This window comes from Nanorana parkeri, unplaced genomic scaffold (assembly GCF_000935625.1).
Source record: "Nanorana parkeri isolate BGI_ZX_2015 unplaced genomic scaffold, ASM93562v1 scaffold34, whole genome shotgun sequence".
NCBI lineage: Eukaryota > Metazoa > Chordata > Amphibia > Anura > Dicroglossidae > Nanorana > Nanorana parkeri.
The window spans coordinates 1,644,861-1,669,150 of NW_017306302.1; the positions used below are offsets into that span (position 1 = coordinate 1,644,861).

The 24,290-nt window shown below is 39.1% G+C and overlaps 1 protein-coding gene across 1 annotated transcript in view; it reads right to left on the reverse strand.

The window, feature by feature from the left end:
• Positions 1-24,290, reverse strand: part of MAST4 (microtubule associated serine/threonine kinase family member 4) — a 442,223-nt gene that overhangs the window by 34,939 nt on the left and 382,994 nt on the right. Inside the window, 6 exon segments of the mRNA XM_018569292.1 lie at positions 2,929-3,061; positions 7,374-7,512; positions 11,528-11,736; positions 18,511-18,596; positions 20,118-20,185; positions 23,865-23,997. Of these exon segments, the coding sequence (XP_018424794.1) occupies positions 2,929-3,061; positions 7,374-7,512; positions 11,528-11,736; positions 18,511-18,596; positions 20,118-20,185; positions 23,865-23,997 (768 nt within the window).

Consider the following 24,290-nt stretch of genomic DNA (forward strand, 5'->3'; position numbering starts at 1 on the left):
AATTGTTGGCGGTCACTTCATTAGCAGTAGATGGATTTCAGGGTGCTGCACATGAGGTGTCTGCTGATGAAGCATGCAGCATGTTTTGGGCAGCAAAGCAACCTTCAGCTCAAGTTTAAGGATAATAAACACAGCTCTAAATGGGAGTGCTAGTTATTACCTAGCACTCCCATTTAGAGCTGTGTTTAATAGCAGCTTTAATCACGATTCAAGTAGTGATGAAGCCTACTAGCTGCTTATTTAAAGTGATAGCCTGCACTTCCATTAGGATCTGTGTTTGACAAGCCCATACTGGACCTGACAAATGCTTTAAACTTAGTCTTCAACAAGGCTGCTCAAAGCTGACTGAAACATTTGAAAATGCCTTGTAAAATCGTGTTACACACACTGTTCTTATACAAGCTGAAACCTGTGTAAATAAGGCCTAAAAGTTCTGAAATTAGAAGATCAAGATGACAAGCAGACAGCTAATATTTCCAAAAGAGTTGCTCAGCAATTAGTCTCCATACTTGCCGAGTACAGTTATTTTTTTACATCCATGAGGCAGTGCCAAAAAGAAAACTAGCCCAAATGTTCCAGCTCATCAGATCTCTCATGATGCAGACACCTGTTTATGACTGTTTCCCAAATGATAATGGCTAACTCATTAATTCTGAACATTCTTTAATGTTTTATTGATTTCAGTGGAAGGTCATACAGAAAACACCAAAATCAACCACTTTGTTCTCCAAAGTGCTTTTTATATGATCAATTTCAGTTTTGAACCACTAGAGAATTTTTCACAGGTGTTTATTTTGCAAAGGAAGCACAACATGAATTTGCTTAAATAAGTAGACAAAATAACTACAGTTTTTATTTATTTTTGATTGTTTCTGTAAAAGACACTGGTGTCTTCTAAAAAACATTTAGCCTGTATTTTTTTTATTTGTTTCATCTGTGGTTTTCATTTCTTTTCAGTAAGGTTTTTACTGCTCCATGTTTTTTAAATAGTTTTTGTCAGCAGGGAGAATTTTGGCCAAGTGGAAAATAAAGCGATCTATTTCAGCTTTCTGTTTGAGAAACATTCCTTGTGCTTCATCTCTGCGCGCTCAGCATATATAAACATGAAGCATAGTCCTAGCATTCCCTGACAAATGATGGATGAGAAACGGATGCTTAATTACAGCAAGTACACAGCAGATTGAAGCAAATAAACATTCATTTTTATTTATCGAATTTCACAAGATAACATACAAACTCTACTAATAACCTTAAGATTTTTGGATATTAATATTGTTTGAATTCAGATACCTGTAGAAATGTTTATATAACAGTTGTTTATAATACTAAAGAGGAGATTTATTTTCAGTTACAAGTAGTACATGTGGAAATGTATGTAAATTCCTCAACACAATGGAAGAAAAAGTGAATAATAACTATATTTAGTGGGGCCGTTGTTCAGATGGATTTTTCCAAGTCATTTTGGAATACACAGATTGTGGACAAACAGTAATGAGCCATGAAGAAAGCAAATGGACCATGGCTAAGATTTTAGCACCCTTAATTGTACAATGCATCATAAGCGCCAATTTTGGTCTACAGAGAATCACAGTATAACCTCAGTTCTTTATTCTGCTGTCCAAATACATCAGTCAGCCGCAATCTTATTTTTCATATTAAAGGAAAGGTGCTTTCAAGCAGAATTTGAAAATTACCCATGCCTTCTATACAATAGTAATAATAAAGGAAAGTAGGCAACCCTGTGCTTGTAACCAAACAATAATTATGTATGAGAACCTAGGAAGAACCTTTTTTTGTTAAGTTAACTACTGCTCATGGCTCTCCATGTAGTAAAAAAAAGAAGACCACTCCTAATTCTCCAACAGCATACATCTAAACTTATCATAACAATTAGGATGTCATATTTGACTTGATGAGCTGCCAGACCAGATTTCACCAGCAGATGATGCTACAAGTTAAACCTGGAATTGGAAAATTCTAGTGATGGAGAAACGAGAAAATTGGCGTACAGAAATGAGCTGAAACCTTCTGTAAAACTACTGGGAAATGTCCAGGTGGTTGGATTAATGGGAAACCGAAATACCCCTATGAAGAAAGAAAAAAACAACTCACCTTAAAAGGAGGAATTTTTTAAAATTAACCCTTGCAGTGGAACTACTCCTGCACTGCAAGGGTTAACTGCTCGTTTGTGTCTAGGTTAAAAAAAAATTAGACTCGCCAGAAGCTCTGAGCTGGCTTCTTCTTAGACCAGTCTTCCAACGTCTCTCCCTCTCCTCTGCAGCGGCCTAAAGTCCTGTGAATCATCAACGTCTATACACAGTATGTAGACGTGAGAACTCTGAAGAACATTCCAATGCTGCAGGGAGGGGACAGGCTGGGGAGAGTGAAGTGACAGCTGGCCGGCTCAGAGCTTCAGGTGAGTATTGCTGTTATTTTAGCACCTAGAAACAAATGAACACTTAAGCCTTCCAGTGCAGGGGCAGCTCCACTGCAAGGGTTCAGAAGAAAATTCCTGGAGTTCTTTAATATATTTCGATTCATGTTAGCTACATTACAGCATCCTAAAAGGTGTTACCTGGCCTGATCATCATTTCCATAATTATAAAAGAAAATATGTAATTTTTATTCATTTGCATGGATCATATTAATATGATTTGTTTTTTAAGGCACACTTGCATTAAAATTGCAGGTAAGTAAAAAAAAAAGACTTGCAATCTGACTGGCTACTATGACTGCAATGCTCAAACCAAACATATTTTTCCTCTTGCTTTTCCACAGAAGCTCACTGATGCCCACAAAAATAAACCAAAAAAACCTGCAAATTTCATTAAAAAAAATTTAATCTGTAAAAAAAAAACAAAAAACCAAAAATTAATTAAAAAAAAAAAAAAGGTATACAGCACACATAGCAATATCATTAAACCGGACCTGCTTGTCCAGAAACTCTCGGGCATCCTTCTCAATATGGCCCTCATATAGGTTGGTGGTCATACTCATGAGGCCCACTTTTGACAGACCAAAATCAGTTAGCTTGATGTGTCCCATGGAAGTTACCAATAAGCTATAAAACAAAACAAAACATTACTTGAGATTATCACATATGCAATTTAAACTTACACTCTCTCCAAGAGTTTCATTTTTCATATGAAGCTCCAAAAAAATATCCTTAATGAAAACATTTTCTTCAAACCAAAAATAATTTCTGCAAATGTTGCGTAGCTCCGTTTTTTTCCAACATTGAATAATGTAACCCTTTTTTAATATAGATGTAACCCCTTGTTTGTGTTTTCTTGTCTTCAGTAGCCTTGGGCATGTGTACATTTATTTGCGTATCCTCTAAATGTGTGTTATTGTTTTCGAAGCTATCCATTGACATTTTGAACATTTACTCAGATTCGTTTTAGATACAGTATTTATTTCTGGAAGGACTTTCAAGTGGTTTTGTGAGTTTATGTTAGCAAGCAGATAGTCCCACCTTTTGTAGCACCCACCTTGTGTAGCAGTATACATACCACTAGTTGATACTCTAAAGCAGGGGCGCCCACTATTTTTCGTCTGGAGATCTACTTTTCAAATGACGAGCTCATTGAGATCTACCAACGAAAAAACACCTGCATTCAGGGGTGGGAGGGGGCGTGGGCTGCGCAGGCAGGCCCCTCGCCCACAGTGCGATCGCCTGCATTAGTGCCTGTGTTCCAGTCCAGTGCGATACTAAAGTATAGCTTACAACTGCAAATGACTCTAGCTTCTCTATATTACCCATTATAGGCTTGTTTACACAAAAGACTGGGTTCTACTCAGTATGTACGAAGAAACAGCATACTAATGCATTTCTTAACTGCACTTATACAAATTTACTGAGCGTCTCCTTTGCCAATATTGTGTGTGAGGACCTAACAAGGCACATTGCAGTCATAAAGTTGTTAAAGCAGACCTACACTTAAATATTAACATGGAATCATTACATCACATCCTGTTAATTCATAAGTTTCTCAATGGGGAGAAGCACTCTGTACAGAGGCTCCTCCCCATTCAGAAACAGCTTGATAGTAAAATATTTTCTGAATGAATGGGAAGCCTCTGTGCTTTCCATTCATTTAGAATAGAGACTGCAGAAAAAAAGATTTTGTGTCCTCAATTTCTTTTTCTATTTTAAAAGGGAAATATCAGGGGGCTTTTTAGACCCCTAATATTTCCCCGAAGCCCTCCACCCCACAGACTTGCTGTAATTAGGTAAAAATCGCCAGTTCACTACATGCATACCACTAAATAAGACTTCAATTTCATTTTCTAAAAAACTAATTCAGAGGTAGAAACATTGAAGTGTGGTGGCTTGGGTTATCTCCTTCATCAATTACATGCAGTGTGACTGTGGATCACTGACCATCTCATTAACAATAACAAACCAGACATTACTCATATAATCATTAAGATAAATGTTGTCTGTAAAATCTCTCATTTCCCCCAGAAAAGCATGAAAATAAATATTAAATGTCTATTTCTGAACAACTGTTAATCACTCAGGTCAGCTAATTTTGTTTTACACACTATTGGCCAAGAACACTGCCACCGATTCTATTTCCTTATTCTCTTCTGTAATTGGGCAATCCATGCTTGTCTGTCACTTGTTCTGTAATTCCATCTCACTAAGCTCCCACTCACAAAGCAGCAGTTAATCCATGCTGACATCATTACAGAACCCATCCAACGTACATGCTTTGCATGCAGATAAAGTTCTGTGCACTATGCAAATGTGAAGAGAACTCAATTGTTCTCTTTTGTGAATATCTTCAATAGCAGTGCAGTCTGGGTTTATTTCCAAGCTGAATGCCCCACACACAGATAATGAATAAAATATAACATCAAATAATGATGATCTGACCTTACTGTTTAAGCCAGCTTAGCATGTGTGCTTAGGGTCTGCTAACAAATTTGAAACAAGTTTGCCTTGCCTAAGAAAAATATAATTCTGTGGACAAAGGTCAAGGCTTCCCAAACTGCAAACTATGATTCAGATGTTCTCTGGTGCTTGATGTATGAACACTATGTCCAATCACAGGTTTCTTTAGAGTATTGAGCCCTTAGCAACGTGACTGCTTTATACCTAAACTAAAAAGACATCTGCGCTGTCGGTTCCTGTTGACACAGTAGCCCTTGTTCACTCTGTTTCTCTGTGAGGCCTTCCTCTAAACTTTCCCACTCCACTGCCCTGAAAGTGCATTTGTGGTATATGAGCCTCCATTTAGGGCCCATGTGTAATTGGTCCATTAAAGAATACATAGTAATTCCTCATACATGAAAATGGATAAATGTCAAAAAGAAATTGCTATGCTGTACATGATATAACCGGGACCACTGCGTTGTGTACATTGTGCTGCTTGTTCCATGGTCTGGACCACTGCACTCTGTAAGTTGTACGATGCGTTACATAGTCTGGTCCACTATACTATGAATTCTGTGCTATATATTACATACTTTAGACCAATGCAGACTGTATGTTTTGAAATATACCAAGTCCCTTAAACTGCTGCACTCTCACAAAGTGTGTTATGCTGTATGTTACATTCACCAGACCGCTGAATTCTGTTCATTGTGAACCACATTTATACCACTAAGAATTTTTCTGGGAATGCAGAAATTTGTCCTCTGCAATGGACGGACTCTCTTTTGCCAGTTTTACATATATTTATATGCATTTCACATGAGTGTTATAAAGAGAAACTCTTTTGGAATATACAGTTGACAGCTGTGTACTTGGGTAAGGTATGCAGTCTCTTTCTACCCATGAAGGAGTCAATTAAGTCCTAGGTTACTCTTGGCAAATGTGGTAAAATTCACTTCATACTAAAGCTTCATACTAATTCCAGTGGAGCAGTCATAGTGAGGGACACAGGTTTACAGCCCCTCTTCTGAACTCTCTCTTATAGTAAAATCAAGTACAATGCACACTAGTTGCCTTGTAGTTGTCAGAAATTAAAGCTTTCAGCAGTCACTGGAACCAAACTTTTAAAGCGCAAAATGAACAAGAGAAATGAACAATTTTACATTCTGACTGGTATCAGATAAGCTTTCCACTTTGGAAATGTATGGGAACAACACTGAAAGACTGGTGTTCTCATACATGTGAGATTTTTATCTTTCGGGTGGCCATACGCAGTGAATTTTGTCCGGTTCTTGAGGAACTGGCCGAAATTCGCGCTGGGGGTGCCACTGTTGGCACCCTTTCGGCCGGCATCCCTCGATCAGCTGATCAAAGGAGTCGGTCGGAAAATCTTCATATGAACAGAGCAGGGAGGCCGGGAGCTTCCCGCTCTGTGTGGGTTGTCTGACTGTGGCTGGCGCCCGCCGGCCCGGTGTCAGCATACAATGCAAACAGGGGGGATTTCTCGATCAACACGCTCCTAGTGTTGGAGGAATCTGCTCTATTTTTTACGTTCAGCTTCGGGTTGAACAAAAAAAAAAAATAGAGCAGTGTATGGCCAGCCCCTGAAGGGGTTTGCACGCATGTACAGTCTATTATAATTTTGAAAAGTATTATTCAAAGTACACGTGTGCCCAGACTAAATAAGCCACCCTGACCTCTCTAACTGTTTTTATTGTGATTATTGCGTGATGTGTTATTTATTCTCAATGATCATAACAATACAAGACTCTAGAGCAGTTTCAGTCTATTTCCTTATTGAAAAATACAGTGCTTGTGTTGTGAACTTTTTAAAATTAATTTCTTCACAATGTGTATAGATACAGAGAGGAATGAGGGCTTGGTTTAAAAGTGCTTTTACTGCTTTTTCATAATATACAAAATAATTTAGTGTGCATGATTATACTTTGAAGATAAACTATAGAATACAGGAAACATTGTCTAAATACAAGAGACATGTGTATTCATACTTGAATCTCGGTGTGTCTTCCTGTAATAAAGGTCACTGCTGCTCCCTTTTCTTGTACAGGGTGACTGGTCTTGTATCCATCCCCTGTAGTTTTCTGCAAGCAGCCTGTGGCAGGAGGGCCTGTATGTATATTCTGCGCAGCGATTGATAAATATATTTTAGTGAATATTTCTGTGCCCAGAGTTCAGTTTTAATACTTGTTTCATAACCTACTATACCTAACACAGTTCACCAGTGTGGAATATGCTAAATGCAGCAGGTACAAATAGGGAAATCTACCTTGAACCAAGATGGCTGCAATCGTGAAGTGTTTGCGACCTTTAGTGTTTTGCTTTCTGTTTTTACACATAGATGTATGTGTGAAAAAGCCTAATGTGCCAGAATAAACTATATCATTAGACTGCCTATGAACCAAAAACATGACACAAGCTGTCTGCATAAACAAACAGTAACATTCAGTCAAAATTGGAGGTTTGAACATACTTGTCTGGCTTTAGATCTCTGTGTACGATGCCATAATTATGTAAATATTCTAGAGCGAGAACAGTTTCTGCAAAATACATCTGCGCCATGTCCACAGGCAGAGGTCCCATGTTCTTCAGTAACGTAGCACAGTCTCCTCCTACCAGAGAAAACCCAAATTATCATAATTCAAACTCACAGCACATAATACAAAATGAAATACATCAGAATCTAAAATGGAATCTATTGTAACCTAAAGCATTTCATAAAACGTAGGCTACACATTAACATAAATCATCAACACATCTCAATGCTAATCAGTATTGTATCTCTGATAACTCTCAAACCGGTTCAGTCCAGCAGAAGATCACAGCGTGTGCTGGCAGAGTGGTTATGGGGCACAGTTCTTACTGCTGAAACATCTGCTTTTCTATGGCCAGTCTAAAGCTATCTACAGATATGACAGTGGTCCAATTGAAAACCCCATATCAAGAAGATAACTCATGTATTTGGTTCCCTTCCCCATACTGCTATCAGGGAAGCAATTCATTGGGAAGGTTAGACTTATCCCATTTGCTATTTTCTGGTAACTGGCACTGACAGTATCTGCAAGCACAGCTTCTTGCCTATATCATCAGCTCTGTTTTCCCTTAAAGTTCCCAGTTAGAGCGGTTAGGGTCTGGAACTCACTGCCACAGACATTGATTTCAGCTAAGAGTATGGAATTGTTCAAGAAACTTTTGGACAATTTCCTAAGGGACCGTAATATACAGGGGTACAAGTACTCCTAAGAATGAGATCCTATAGGTTGGACTTGATGGACTAATGTCTTTATTCAACCTCAAATACTATGTAACTATGTAAGTTGCAAAGCTACCATAGTAGTACAAAGCAGGTACCTTGACGTATCTGTCTATTTAGTCTGAGGTCCCTAAGAATCCCCAAAATCCAAGGAAGTCTGTTATACAAATAACTCTGCTTCAAAAAGTCAAAGCCTGGCCCATTCCCTCCAGCACCAAGCTACTGGTTAATGAGGCAGTCCAGTATGCTTAAAGGCAAACTTTGCTGAAGGAAATATGTAGGCTGCTATAGCTGACCTTTCCTCCTAAGATTTGTATCTAGTTACATAGTTAGTCAGGTTGAAAAAAGACACAAGTCCATTGAGTCCAACCTATCTGCCTGTCCCTTTATCCCTACTAACCATCCAGATGCTCCAGTGCTTCTTTGTGGACAAGCAAAGCTCTCTTAGATGTTGAAGGACTAGTGTCATTCAATCCACTCACTGTATACTCAGGGTGGCAAAAAATACACCCCCTAACAGTGCATCAACACAATGGGCTTTCAATGGAATGCTGCAAAGACACACATCATAGCATAAAGACTGATCTATGCGCACAGAAAACCAACAATCACAGACATTGGAGAAGCTGAAGAGGGACTCCTGACTCATCAGATGACCCCATTGTGGAGATTTCAGGAATAAATTAATGGATCATGGAACATTTTCTGAGTAAAGGTGCCCATACACTGCACGATTATCGTACGATAATCGTATGCGATCGGTTTTTCGTACGATAATCGAGCAGTGTGAACGGAGACGTGCGACCATTTCTACTGTACGGTCGCACGTCTTCTGTCAAACCAGCATGTTCGAAAACCAGCCGGGAATCGTACGATTCTCGGCTGGTTAGAACGGTGCTCGGAAGATAAATGCTGAACGGGCCGGTGTGCGCACGCGCACACTGCCCGTTCAGCATTGCGGTCATCGGAAGCCCGCCCCTCAGGGGGGCGGGCTTGCGATGATCGAGAGTGCGATCTGCCTGTCCAAGATAGGCAGATCGTACGTTTTTTTAATCCCTTTACAACCATCGCAAGACTAAAGTCTTGCGATGGTTGTAGAGTGTATGGCCACCTTTACTGAACTGAAGAAAGTGTTCAGATCAGGAGTTTTGAATTTACTATAACGATGATGCTTGTTCCAGGTCACTGAATCAAATTAGAAACTAAAGACAGCTAAGCAACAGACATTTTCAGAAGGTGATCAAGAATGCCACCTCATTCTTTTCCCAGTACAGATTGCCTTCAAAGACCAGAAGCGCTAGTAAGCTGCCTATCTAGGAGAAAACAGGCCAGCATCTGACTGGGACCACAGGACACTATAGAATTCATTGAAAAGTATGTATGTGACTAAGTGTCTGCTTTATTGAAAGGAAAAGGTTTGCTTTATACAGGATTACTCCAAAGCTGGACATACCTGCTGTGCACCCACTAGTGAACTAGTGTACCAGAGGATGGTGAGGCCACGCTAAGGCCTCCAACAACCCTCTGACTTCTACAGGGCACCTTAAGAATCCAATGCACTACCAATTTCACCCTGAGACAGACTATGTACATCATGGAGCAAGAGTTGACAACAGTCTCCTTGTGCTTACAGTAACTCACAATGCTGTTATTTCCCCTTTTAGTTTTTCTTTTGACGATTGAGCTTTTATGTTGTGTACACCGCTGCTGGTTTCTATAGTAACAAAAGGTTACTGTAATCTTAGAAGACAGGGCAGCCATTGTTCTTCTGCAGTCTTATTGGAAGCTGAACAATGGTTAAATGTGGCACGTTATTGTACAGAATTACAACAGAGATCAAATCAAACATACTTAATACTCAATAGGTTCACTTGGCTGCCTATGAAAATTATTAATATTTTTGCTGTACTATTTCTAAGCTGCATGTGAACAAAGAGCTCCTGCTGAAACAGTCAAATAAGCAGCAGCAGGTCTAACAATACCCTGGTATGGGAAAGGCAGGCAAGTGTAGACATGGATTTCAGGTTCTCTCCATCAGGTCACTCATACTGAATAGATGGCTTACAATATAAACTTATTGCTCCACATTCCTATAGGTCCTGGAAAATCATAATGCTGACCACACACTGTGCAGCTTTCTCAAATAAATATTCATTATATTTTGTCCATTATAGTCAAACATATAGAACATACATAAAGACCACCAACTAAATGCAAACTCATTGGGACTAACACAATACAGCCTAAATTGTCATAAGTTCTAAGAAGCATTAGATTTTAGACGGATACCTAATGTGCCAAAGCAACCGATTTGTCAACGAAATGTAAATCTGCAGCTAAAGTTTATTAATCATGTAATATGTGTCTATAGGTTTATAATGCTAGGGTTCAATACTTAAACAGAACCAGTCGACAATTGGAATCTATAATGATCTCAATCCTCATTATTGTTATAAGTGCATATCAGCTATTTTTTTTTGTTTAGGTTTCCATTGGAGAATTTTCCTTTGCGTCACTCAGACTTAAAGTGTGTCACTCAGACAGGAAGTGAGCAATGTCTCTCTAACGGTGAAACAGAAAGCAAAAACAGCTTTTATTAGCAGAGTGGGTAAATGCTGGAAGCTCTGATATGGTTTTATTGTTGTTTGGGTACCCACCGAAAATGCCTTATGAATACACCACAATAGGATGCTGTAGAAAATCTGTACACTTTCACCATGCAAGTACAAAAAAAAAAAGAAGGCCACTGACTGCAGATGACATTTCTGAAGGAAGTTTTCACAGCTGCTATCTAGGCATTCTACGCACAGGTACTGGATGATGGGGCAGAAAAAGGAATAGAATGGGTCATTTTAAAGAAGATCTCAAATCTGAAATTAGACACAATTTAACCTTAATATTTGCCAGATTTACCACTTTCATAAGCAGAACAGTCTTTAGAGTTTGTCAGTTGGGTAGACCAAAACAAGTGTTAGACATAGATCATGTTTCTCAGAAATACATTTAATGGAGATTATTTATCTCTATGGTCCCAGACTACACAGATTGTCTCCTAGCCATTATTACAGGTCCACTTCTGACTAACAAAATAATCCCCACCCTCGGGTGCTAATTGGAAATCTACAGACCTTTGACACAGACTTTTTTAAATAACTGACCCCTGCAATATTTTCTAAAGCCTTGTTCTTAATAATGGCATATGTCTGCAAAAAAATGTCTGCGTGACCCATATGGACCAATCAGATTCTTTTATTGTGTTAACTACACAGTGGAATGAAGAAAAAAAAAAGTTAAAAATAACTAACAGCAATGCAGACACTTTGGTTAATGAGGTGCAATGAGTATCTTTTTTTAATTAAATGTTATTGTCTTACCTTCCACATACTCCATGACCATGCATAAGTGGCGTTTGGTCTCAAAGGAACAATACATGCTGACCACAAATGGATTCTCGGCGAATGTTAAAATGTCCCTCTCCACAAACGCCTGTTGAATCTGATTTCGAAGGACAAGGTTCTGTTTATTGATTTTCTTCATTGCAAATCTCTGACGTGTTTCCTTATGGCGGACAAGGTAAACAGCCCTGGAAACAAGAAAAATCCATGTAATGAATTCTACTTAACACTTATTGACCTGTAAACAAGTTGCAATTAAAGAGGTCAGCATTTCTACGAAACGTCTAATGTAAAACGATTTTATGCCTAGGAAATTCCTTCAAAAAAGAAAAAGTGAAGCAGATATGGATAAAACAGGATTAATGTAGAAGACGATTATTCTGTCAAACATCTGAATTACAAACCTGAATTATAAACTACTTAACTTAAAGCCCAATTGAACTTTTAGTTTAAATCAGCTAAATACATTCCAATGCATCAAAACAAAAGGTGTTTAATGCCCTACAGTTGTTTTTTTCTCTAAAGCAGCCAGACTAGAGTAGAAATGTCTGTCCCCTGCCAGCAGATCTCTGCGAAGAAGCAGTGGTCTCTCTGCAGATTAATTAGCAAAGGTCATGCTGCCTGCTGATTGGAGGGCTCCGGCTCTAACTAAGCAGAGGTCAGACCTCTAAAAAAAGACCACTGCGTCTACATAGAGAGCAAGGGTCCCACTCTGTAGCATGCTGGCAGGGGACATGATTTCTACTCAGGCTGTGGAAATTATTTAGGTAATCTAAACTGAAAATTTCCGTTGGGCTTTATGAGTTTTAGCAAATAACTATTCTTGAACATATCAGCATTGAATGTATATAAAATATAGATGGTGCATTTGGAGGAAGGCACTGCTCCATTCCCAGTAAAATCCCATGAAAGAACTGACTGGGAGGTCAAACTATTCTGACTCCAGTGCCTGCCGGTTTGTTCAAGGCCAGTAAATCATCCGATGGTACACAATTTATTGCCACTCCTCTCTCACAACTACCCCCCCCCCTCCCCCAGCAACAACCAACTTCTGCTCTGTATTTCTTACAGAAAGAATAACATCTACCTCTCTTTCCCATGTGCTTCATTGACCACGATCGACTTTCATTCTGTCTATATTCCCAATGGTCTATGATCAGTTCCGTTCAGCCGATTTCCCCCACACACACCACCACCTTGTCCCCAATCACTTCTGCTTTTCCTCTTTTTTCAACCACTAGTCCCCAATTAGCTCATTTCTACCTCCACTCACATCTCTTGGTTTACAATCAGGTCCTCATTCAATCCTCCCCCATATGTTCCTCCAACCCAGGCTTTGCTGTGCTCCCCCTTTCATACTCTCTTCATCCTCCACAGTCAGCAACCTCTTTCCACAATCTGCCACACTTATCTTTCAAATATATTCAATTTTTTGTTCAGATGTGAAAACAATCCAAGAAATATTATTACACCACAAGACCATTGTCTTTAAATTGGTCTGCATGATGATATGAACTGTATAATTCAAAGAGTCGGGAATCAAGCTTATGGTAAGTGTCTAAGATCCCAGTGCAAACTTTGTAAACCTAAAACAAGCTGTTTTGCCTTTAAAAGTAATATTCTCTAGCTGAGCAGACAAGTGGCAATCTGTCAGCTGTGCAATTAATGATTTTTAACAAATTCTCAAATAAGATAAAGCGTGTCTCATCCATAAAATTAACATGCTGGACCTCCTGCACGTAGTAAAAGGCTGCACAACATCCCCTTGCCTGCTTTCATGCCAAACTTCCCGCAGTGTGCGGTGAACAGCTGCTACTTTCCAAAGCGGCAGGAAATAAATTATCCTGAAAAAGTACAGACAAGTCGTGATAGACAAGAAATAGGCTGACTTTTAGGGGAAAAAATTTCACTGGTTAAGCTGTGGTAAAATAAAAGTAACCTGTGAAGGAAAGGAACTTTGAGAACTTTACTTTTAGGGACCATTGTTTGATTGGGGGCTTTTGGTTTTGTTTTGGAGTGAGGAATGTTTTTTTTTTAAATTGATATCTGTATCTCTACTATGAAGTATTCCACACTGTCAGGACAAGTAACTCTCCATTTACCAAAATAAATTTTTTTAGTCCTCCCCCCCCAGTTTCTTGTAAGAGCATCACCATGTTTTGAAATCATAAATATGAAAAATATTTACACTGAACTGATCTCTTTCCCTTTCGTATCTAAGAAAACTGAACACAAACATTCCCTGTTATTCTTCTTTACAGTGTACAAAGCAAAGAAAACAAAGGGGTTTTTTTTGCTGCTTTGCCTTACAAGACCACTTATAATAAAGGTATAGCTATGCCTTTAAGAGATTATACAAATATGCAATGGGTGAAGAAGTGGATCCAGTGTAAGTGGGATTTGTCCGGCATCTCACTCAGATGTTCTAACACCAGAGGATTCTACTAGGGAGAGCCAGCAACATGACTGGGACCAGATCGACAAGCACAACCCAGAGCTGCAGTCCATGAGATTGTTTTGCTGCATATATTTAACCACTTTCCTCAACAGAATTGTATAGACCCAGTTTAGGGAAAAGCTAGGCAAGAATTAGAGATGGTGGCTGAGCACCCTCTTTTAAAACCTGTGTGTACTAAGTATTCATGCCAAGTCCACCCAAAAGTGACAAGTTTGACAGCATGTTTTCAGCTTGCATAATCCACTGGCCTACCTCTTTCTGAATTCCCAGCTTCACCACCCACCCCACCCTACGATGACACAAAGTCTCAAGCCAAAAACTTTCATTTTAGTTTTGGATAGAGTGTTGAGGCATTAAAACTTCGGTCAGGTTTTACTGTTATCTGGGACTTCTTTAGAGAGATTTGCCCTTACTCCCTGTCCTGCAATGTGTTTTTTTTTTATCAAACAGGAAATCAGGGGGACCGCAACACAGATAGAAAAAAAAATGCTTTCCTTTAGTAGAGTAGGAGAGGCTAGGCCCTGTAAGACGTTTGTCTGTCTGTAGCCCTGTTGCAGATTTCTCCTCACTTCCTGTGTGGTAAAATTGTTGTCAGCCAGATAGCAAGTGAGGGCAAATATCTCTAACGGAGCCCCAAATAGCAACAAAAAAAAAAAGTTGACAGTAGTTCTAATCCTTCACCACCAATATAAAAACTGTTTATCAGCTTGACATACACTTTAAATTGTTTTCTGACTTTGCATAACAGAGAATACAGCAGGAGATGAGACCACAATGGATGAAGTGCACAGATAGAAAAGGGAACTCTAATAGGTGTATCCCATCATTGAAGCCTCAGCAAGAGAAAAGTGGGTAATTCAAACCACTTGGAGCTGAGACAATCTGATGCCAGTGAAATAACTTTGTATAACAGAAATGATGCGGGGCCTAAACAGTTAAAATAATTTAAGAAAAATGTCTAATGCAAATCATGACAGCAGAATCGCTTTTGGTTGAAGTGTAGGAACCATTAACCATGCAATTTTAAAATGCAAATGAAAAATGAATTGTGTTTTAGTTTCAGATTGTACTAAAGCAATGTACAAAATTGACTGCATGCAGACGCCTCGTACTGTCTGATCCCAAAGGATCTGTTCCACTTGTGATTTCTAACTAAATTACACTGGCAGCCCTGGCTGCATTTTTTAATTGTGAGCAACGGAATTTTTGATGGGAGTGTTTGTTTTTTTCCATTTGAGTTGTATGATCCTCAGCGCTGTTTCCATTGCATAGAGTATCACTGACACATTGCTCTATTTACAGGCATGTGAGCTGAATAATACATGGCATGATGCACATTTTACATTGCTCTTTATCCATTTAGCACCTGGATATATTGTTCTCTAGTATTTGGTTTCAAAACCAATGCTGACCTTTGCCAGCAATGTGAATAAAACATTCCTGCTAGATATTACCAGTGTTTTATTTTTTAAGCGGACCTGAACACTACACATACTCATGGCTTGGAGAATTTACCAGTATGTGCCAATTGCTAGATTTACACTCAGTAAATTCACACAACAATGGCTTCAGTTTGAGAAATAATCTGGAGGTAGTGACCACCCAAAAATTGTGGTGCAAATCTTACTTTTATGTCCTTGTTACAAATATCGGGTCTTCTGAAAGCAATTATCTGAGGGGGACATCTACCAAAAAAGGTGGTGCAAATCTCACTTCCATGGCCTGCTTTCAAATATAGGGTCTTGTGAAAGCAAGAATCTAGAGGTAACATCCACCAAAAGCGGTAGTGCAAATCTCACTTTCATGTCTTTGTTTCAAATATCAGGTCTTCTGAAAGTCCAATCCTGAGCACCTTCTTCCCATGGCCCTGCAGTACATGCCCTTTGAAAAACATTGTCAGAAATACTTTTTGGTGACACAAGTAGAAGCTGAGAGTAAATAAAAAAAGGTTCCTTAAGAGGCGCACATATATATTTAGTTTTTATTTCTGCCCCGTTTCTCTGTAAACAAATTTAAACACTGCTTGCATCAATCAAGTCTTAAAGTGAACAAGTTCTTGGCCATTCTAAGTAACAGGTCCACTAAGCAGTCCACAATCCCACCCAACCTCAAAAATCTCACATGTCCCATTAAATAAACACCCGCTGGTCTATATCAAACACCAAGGTCAAGGAAGTGAATCTGATGAATACAGGCACTTTTAAACTTTGCTGCAGGCACGCTTCGTTATCACGCGCTGTTTCTTTCTTATTTTACATTTGATCCACATCTCCTACGAAGGCCCTATTACAAAATGTAATGAAAAATACAAACTGCTTACGCAATTAGGCACCTGCTGTGCTTTTGTAGATGCATGGACTACCTGGCTTTTGTTATTTGTTCAGCTCTGCCAATGGACAAAGCATCATATGATGGATCATTTATGACGTCTCTAAAGCAGCGGATGACACTATTATGCATTTATGGATATTTACCTCATATTTAAATGGTGGCATCTATTACACAATCATCTTTTTTCTGTATGTAACTTGAATAATTATTGTCAGACCATGAGTCCTAAAACCAGTATTTCTGCTCTAGAGCAGACTTGCTCTCTCGCTGAAATTGAACAATTGCTGCCATGCAATTAAACTACTGTACCTGGCACCACACTGTATTGATTCAAACTCAACAGAGTAATCTCTAATTCTAAACTGCAGATCAAGTTCACATTGACTCATGTAAAGTAGATATACAGGCAAATGAAAAGGGAGCCACACCTTCAGGTCACTATGCTGCTGTGTAACTTATTCTGTATTAAACAAAATCAACATTTAATGTAATGCATCACGCTGCTTAAATATAAATTCACTGCATTACAAAAGAGGGAGTCAGTTCACCTGCGTTCATCCGAGCCCTTTCAAAAATCTGACCGCCACCCTCTCCTCCTGAACCGGACAGATTGTGTCAGGAGGAGGGGGTAGTCACAGTTGGCCAGTGCAAAATGTTGCCACTAATCAAATCCAGGACACTTAAGTGTTGTGCCTGCAAAAAACACAAAGCAATGCTTCTACATGCCGGACAGCCTTCAACGTGGGAGGCATGAGATGCTTAAGCTGTTCCAAGAAACACCCTACTGGAAAAGATATCTTTAGCAGCTAAGTTACCCCAACAAGTTTCTTCTCTGTCATTTGTTCAAAAGTTTCCTGTCACAACACAATAGTCCATCAGGGGAGAGTCCCCAATCCATGTGGATGGAGGAATTGCGTGTTTTATCTTCATTCAGCTTACGGTGCTGAACAAGAAAAAAATGCAAAGTGTATGGCTAGCTTAAACGTAGCCATCCTAAGACAGGAGGTGTGTTACTGGACAGATCCCCAGGTGATAAAAAGGAACAGCAAATCTAAGGATTGGTGAGCTGCAATAGATTCTAGATTACATTTTTGTTTTTGGGTTCCGATAAGTTTTTCAATTATGTTAATTATTTAGCCAATTTAATAGGTCTGTTTAGCAGTTTTCATTTAAGCCAACAAATTATTGCCTGGAATTCCCCATGAACATTTAGTGATGGTTCTCAGCTATTACTTACAAGGCAAAACCTGGGTTACCGTTAGTGCACACCCCCCCTTCACCTATTTGTTTGATATAACGTTCAATGTTCCAGGGTACAGACCAGCTGTACGTAAGTATTTAGGACTAAGAAAGGAAAACATGTAATTTGATCTTCTCCATAATACATAATCAATCTTATGAACAAACAAATATCAAATGACCGTGCTCAGCAAAGGAAGCTTTACAAAAACAAAGTGTTCACATGCAGGAGAAACTGAGATGCTTGAATTTTCTGTGCTGAGTGCAGTTCATTAAACACAGAATCTTAGGTTGGACACATTGCTTTTCTCTCTGATTTAAGTTATCACAAGTTTGTTCCTCTCTAAAAATAAAAAAAAATAAAAAAGAAGATGCGGTAGCGCTAGCAGTTTAATTGTCGCAAATGTATAATATATACCGCTTACAGGCACTGCAAAGATAAACTGACAAAAATTGCCAAAATAACCCAGTTTATATTAAAGCTTATAATCTAAAGGGTAAAAAAAAACACCATCAGACACATCTGTAATGTGTACTGCTGACCCAAGAACCAACCCCAGGGCTGTCTGCAGTGTATCCAGTCAAAGAGGCTCATGGTATGGATAAGAGAACATGTCCATGTGCTCACTTGGCATGCAAGCACTTGTTCTATGATTAATTACTTAAATTTCAACATCATATGTTGTCTGTGGAAAGCTTGAGTGGTTTAAAGGCAGATATAAAACAATCATTTTCAATCCCATCCTGCTAGAAGAGCACATTGATTAAATACCACCACATCTCAAAATATGTGGCAGCAGAGTGTCACCTGAATTAAATATTAAAGGGAGCAACAGATCTTTATAGGCCAAGTTAGACAGATTTTCAAAGAAAACAGAAACTGTCCTATTATTTAACTTATAAAGTATAGTTATAGCCTATTAAGAAAACATACCCATAAGCACCATTGCTGATCAGTTTCATTGTTTCGAAGTCGGTTTCACAAGGCTTTCGTCTGATTTTCAGTGACCGATTTGAGCTCTGGAAAAGAATGAATTGTTAAAACAAATGTTGCCGACAGCAGCAAAGAACCAGACATGAACATTGTTAGTACCCCTCCACAAGAACCCAAAATTTTCCCTTTTGATTCAACAGAATATTCTAAATAAAACAAATGAAAATGCAATGCACAAAAATGATGGGGCCCTTAACCTAATATTTTGTTGCACAACCTCTAGAGTTAATCACTGCAAACAAGCAATTTACGTAGCTTAACCTCTTGCCGTCCGCCCGTAGTAAAAAAACGGACGGACGGCACTGCTGCATCTGCGGGTTGCCGTCTCCAGACGGCAATTTTTTTCTGCTCGCGCGCGCCCCCTAGCGGGCACGCACGGGCAGAAAAGACCCGATCAATGCACACACCCGTTACCGGGTGTTTCACATATAGGCGATCAGCGGGTCCATAGCCCGCCGATCGCCTATATGTGCTCGTTCGCATTACATCACTTCCGCATTCACCTGTCAGTCATCTGGCTGCTATAGCCAGAGAGAAGAAGCTGATAAAGCAGATCTCTGCTTATTCTGCACTTGCCAACAGGCAGTCTGGCACACTCTCTTGAGCAAATTGCTCCTGCTGTCTCAGGTTTGAACAGTGTCTTCTCAAGACTTCATGTTTCAGCGCTTTCCATATTTGTTCGATAGGATTCAGATCAGGGATCATAGAAGGCCACTTTAGAATATGCCAATGTTTTGTTCTTAGCCATTTTTTGGATCTTTTAGCTGTGTGTTTTGGGTCATTATCCTGCTGGAGGACCCATGACAGAGAGCTTTCTGGCACTGACACTGGCCAGTGTGTTTCACTCCAGAATTCCTTGATAGTCTTGAGATTTTCATTGTTCCCTGCACAGATTCAAGGCACCCCGTGTGAGACACAGCAAAGCAATCCAAAAACATAACAGCGCCTCCTCCATGTTTCACAGTATGTATGGTGTTATTTTCTTTGAAAGCTTTATTTTTTCCTCTGTGAACATAGAGCTGATGTGACTTGCTAAAATTTGACTTGCTTCGCATTTGTCTCGTCTGCCCAAAGGATATTCTCCCAAGTATTGCGACTTGTCAATATGCATTTTAACAAATTCCAGTATGGCTTTTTTATGTTTTTCTTCAACAGTGGAGTCCTCCTCGATTGCCTTCCTTTAAGTACACTGCTGCCCAAAAAGCAATGGATGGTGCAATTAGACACTAATGTACCTTGACCTTGGAGTTAAGCTTGCATCTTTTGGAAGTTTTCCTTGGCTGTTTGCCTACCATATACACTATCCGTATGTTCACTTTGGGGTCAATCTTCCTCTTGCAGCCACATCCAGGTAGGTTGTCTACACTCCCTGATATCATAAACAATGTTTTGGCCAAATGGGCACAAATTCCCCAGACACGCTCTACAATTTTGTGGAAAGCCTTCCCAGGGTCGGGGCTGTGGAAAGCCTTCCCAGGGTCGGGCTGTTATAGTCCCAAAGAAGGGGGCCAATTATATATTAATACAAATAATTTAGCAACACTTACACTGATGGATTCATCTGTCTCAGGGGTTTCTACTGTACCACTATCATATGTAGCCAACAAGGCCATTTCTAGAAGAGAAGAGAAATCTAGAATTTAATAATGACAGTAAAACATTAGACACTTTATGCATTTTATTAACATATGAGGATGCACAATACATCATAATCAACTACTGAAAAGCAGAAATAGATGTATATATTACTAAAATATTGAAACTTTAAAATACAAGTACAAAATACATCAGGGTATTTACCATTATCAAGATAAATCTGAGCTCTTTCCTATATATTCACTGCACAAGTTGATAAAATATTCTCTTACAATATACTGTATAGTGTACTGCGAATAATAAATTGGGAGTAAACAGTGATATGCTAAAACAGCACATTAACAATATAGTATGGCACATATATACATACATACACATACAGGTAGCCCTCAATTTACGGTGGGGTTAGGTTCCTGAGGGAATGGTTGTAAAAAGAAACCGGTGTAAACTGAAACCCAGTATATAATGTAAGTCAATGAGAAGCGAGGGAGTTCTGTTCCAGACCTTTCTCAAAACTGATATAAGTAATAAAGTACAGGTACATTATATTTAAAGCTGCTGCATGAGCTTACACAAGGAGCTTTAAATATGATGCACCTGCATTGTTACTTATGTCAATTTTGAGAGAGGCTTGGAACCCAACTAATTTTTAGAAAGAAAGAAAAAAATTGTGATTGCCTCACTTTCCACTGACTTGCATTATTTACTGGGTTTCAGTTTACTCCAGTTTCTATGTAGAACCATTCCTTGTTTTGAGAGAGGCCTGGAACCCAACTGCCTCACTTCCCATTGACATACATTATATATTTGGTTTCAATTTCCACACTCCCAGAAAAGGGTGCGCAAATTGAGCCCTTGTAAACCGAGGGCAACCTGTGTGTAACTCAGGATCATAGCACATTAAGGTTAGCTTGCTAAATACTCTTCTACCATGCTGGCGATTCATTTTTATTTGCGCTCAGGACTTAAAAATTAAGTAAATGAAATAAATTTTAGGGAGGCGTGTGATTGGCCAGTAAGAACTATCTTCAACCAAGGAGTGATGGTTTGACCCCCACAGAGCCCTGATCTCAACATCATGGAGTCTGTCTGGGAAGACATGGAGCCAGAAAGGTTTGAGGCAGCCTACTTCCACAGAAAATCTGTGGTTAGTTCTTCAAGATGTCTAAACAACCTACCTGCCGAGTTCCTTCAAAAACTGTGTGTAAGTGTACCTAGAAGAATTAATGCTGTATTGAAGGCAAAGGGTGGTCACACCAAATATTGATTTGGATTTCTCTTGCGTTCATTTACTTTCCATTTTGTTAATTGACAAAAATAAACTATTAACACTTTTTATTTCTAAAAGCATTTTTACTTTACAGCATTTTGTGTATATATTGTTTTTCCTTTTTTTTTGGTAAATATGGATTATTTCACAGAAAATGGTGTAATCTACCCCCAGCTAATGGACGGAGATCCTTTTCAAAACAGGTGCAAAACACGTGCAGTTAGAAAAGTAGTGCAAGCTCAGGTCAAAACAGGGGCACATATTAAAAGACAGATTTGTACATTAAAAAAAAAAAATGATCTAAGAGAACTGTCACAATTGCTTTGATAAATTCCCCCCACAGTGTTTTTTTATTGCTGTATGTGCAAAGAAGAAATGGGTAAAGTTGAGGCTTGCTGTGCACCTTCCAACCCTGCTTCCCTAGGCACTGGTCCACGAGTGCCATTAGGGTAAACACAGCCCTGGATATTAGAACTGTAATGCAGGGGTGCGCTACATATGGCCTCACACGACATCTAATTTCGTCTGCTAATACACCAGTTCTTCAAACTGTCCTGGTGTCTGTCTATCTCTTTCTTTATGAAGAGGGTATGGAAGAGGAGTTTTACTACAATCACAAAAGATCTAATATTATTGACATTGCTCCTGAAAAACAGCTAATATAATGGAACAAACGGCAAAATAAAAATACAATCCAGTTGTAAAACGAAAGCTTGCCCCCTATCAGTTATCTTGGAAAGACATAATTTCTGCAAACAGTAGGTATTAATGGAATGAATCCCGGAGTCAGCACTTAAAGCAAGAATCCTGGGAACCATTTTGAAACGCTTGAAGAGATTTTTAAAACTCATCTAAATGCCAATAAACATCTGCCTATTTTATGTCATTGATTTCATCCATTTCTAAAGAGGAACGTTTCAGACGAAAAGAAAGGAGGTAAAGATGACAATTTAGGCACCGCAGGGGGAAAAAAAGGAATCTTCCTCTAGGGAACAGCGGAGAAATGCACCGGTATCTAGTTTATGATGAATCTTCTGTGGTCCTGCTTTCAAGGCACAGTCTATTCATGTGCTTTTATCAGCCAGTAATTCATGCGTGACTACTCTATTAGGAATATTTGGTCATCATGAAGGCAGCTGCTGGTTCAGGTCTTGAGCTGCCAGCGTGGATACCCTTCAATGTGTATGTTTGCAAACATGAAAAAGGTAACAATTTAGCAGATAAGAGATGAGCTCTGCTCTCCTGCTATACAGCTGAAGGTAATAATGTTCATCTGCTAACAAAAAAAAACGATAATGTTAAAGTCATTTTGCTCAACAGCATTTGTGGAATCCCAATGCTGTTCAGAAAATATCTAAGACTCTAGAAACAAGATTAGCTATTGGCATCTCATACAGCTATTTCATACAGTTTGCTATTTTACTGCATTACAGGACTTTTATTGATCATTTATAAAGTTCTAAAAGCATCTACCCAAGTTGTTACAATGTTTTACAATTTTACAGAAAAATCTTAGTATCAGTGGAAACTCGCACATATAAATGGTTTGAAACAGATGTTGGCAATGTGTGGCTTTCTAAGCTTTGTAGAACTACAGTTACCAGGCAAATGAAAGACAAACGTGTTGGGCTTAAAGTGGCAAAAACTGCCTGTGGTTGTCTGGCTGCAGCACTGGAATTCTACAAGCCTAACAGATCTAGTAAAGGGGGGACTCTATGCTTCCCTATACTCTCCATAGAAGCGCCTATGGTCATGAATGGCATCAAACTACTTAGGGTGCTCAAGTGAACCTGTGATTTTCCCATGCATGGCAAGGCAACAAGTTCACCTAAACCATGTCCCCAAAATGAACTGACATTTACATTTTCGTTTGGCGTGCTGGGTGAAAAGAAACACTCCTGCGAAAGCTCAAAGACCATTGGTTGGAACATACACGAGTTTCTTCCTGCCCCATAAAGCAAAGCTGGTGTTGATTGGCAGCTTAGGCACTCAGTGCTTCATTGCTGGAGCAAAGGGAGAAAGTCATTTGCTTCGGTGTGGAGGGTGGGGGTATGAGTAGAAAAAAAAGAGAGCCAGGGGAGCAAAGCTAAGTATGTATGGGGAAAGGTGTGATCCTGTTGCTTTGACCTGCATGCATAAATCTAAATCACATTCACTTTAGGGGAGATGTAAGAGCTAGAGAGCACAGTTTAAGTTGCAACATTTTTTTTTCCTGCCAACCAATGCCAATGTAAAAGGATGTAGAAATTAAGATTTAATACACTTTCAATGCTTTTTGACACAATAGGCTGCTTTTCATGGAAGCCTCCATTAAAATAAAAGTTCTCATTATGTTTTGGGACAAAGTGTAATTTACTAAAGCATTAACATCAGCATAGGTTATATACAGTTCAGAATTATTATATGTGTTCATTTATATTCAACTCACCTTCAAGGGGATCCTTGTTCAGTCCCAGCTGACTTATTATATATCTGGGTATATCTGTTTTAATGCCTTGTCCCTCTTTAGCGTGGCCCTCAGCTGCTTCCAAGAGGTAATAAAATTCCTCGGGGTCGAATTCCTGATATAAATAATACAAACACATACATTGACATATGCATATTTTCAAAATTTTATTAAACCGTATCTATTGTTAAAGATCAACTACAGGACTGCAAGGGTTAAATGCTTGTTAACTAACTTACAGCACTCCTTGCACCAGCGCTCTCTTCTCCCTAAAACTATGGGCGATCCCTCGGCATCCTTACATACGATGTAGAATAAGGTAAGTACTACACCCTTAGACTAAACAAGCAGTTATGCCCTTGCAGAGGGGGGAGGCTATTTTTTTTCTTCTGCCTGGAGTTGGGCTTT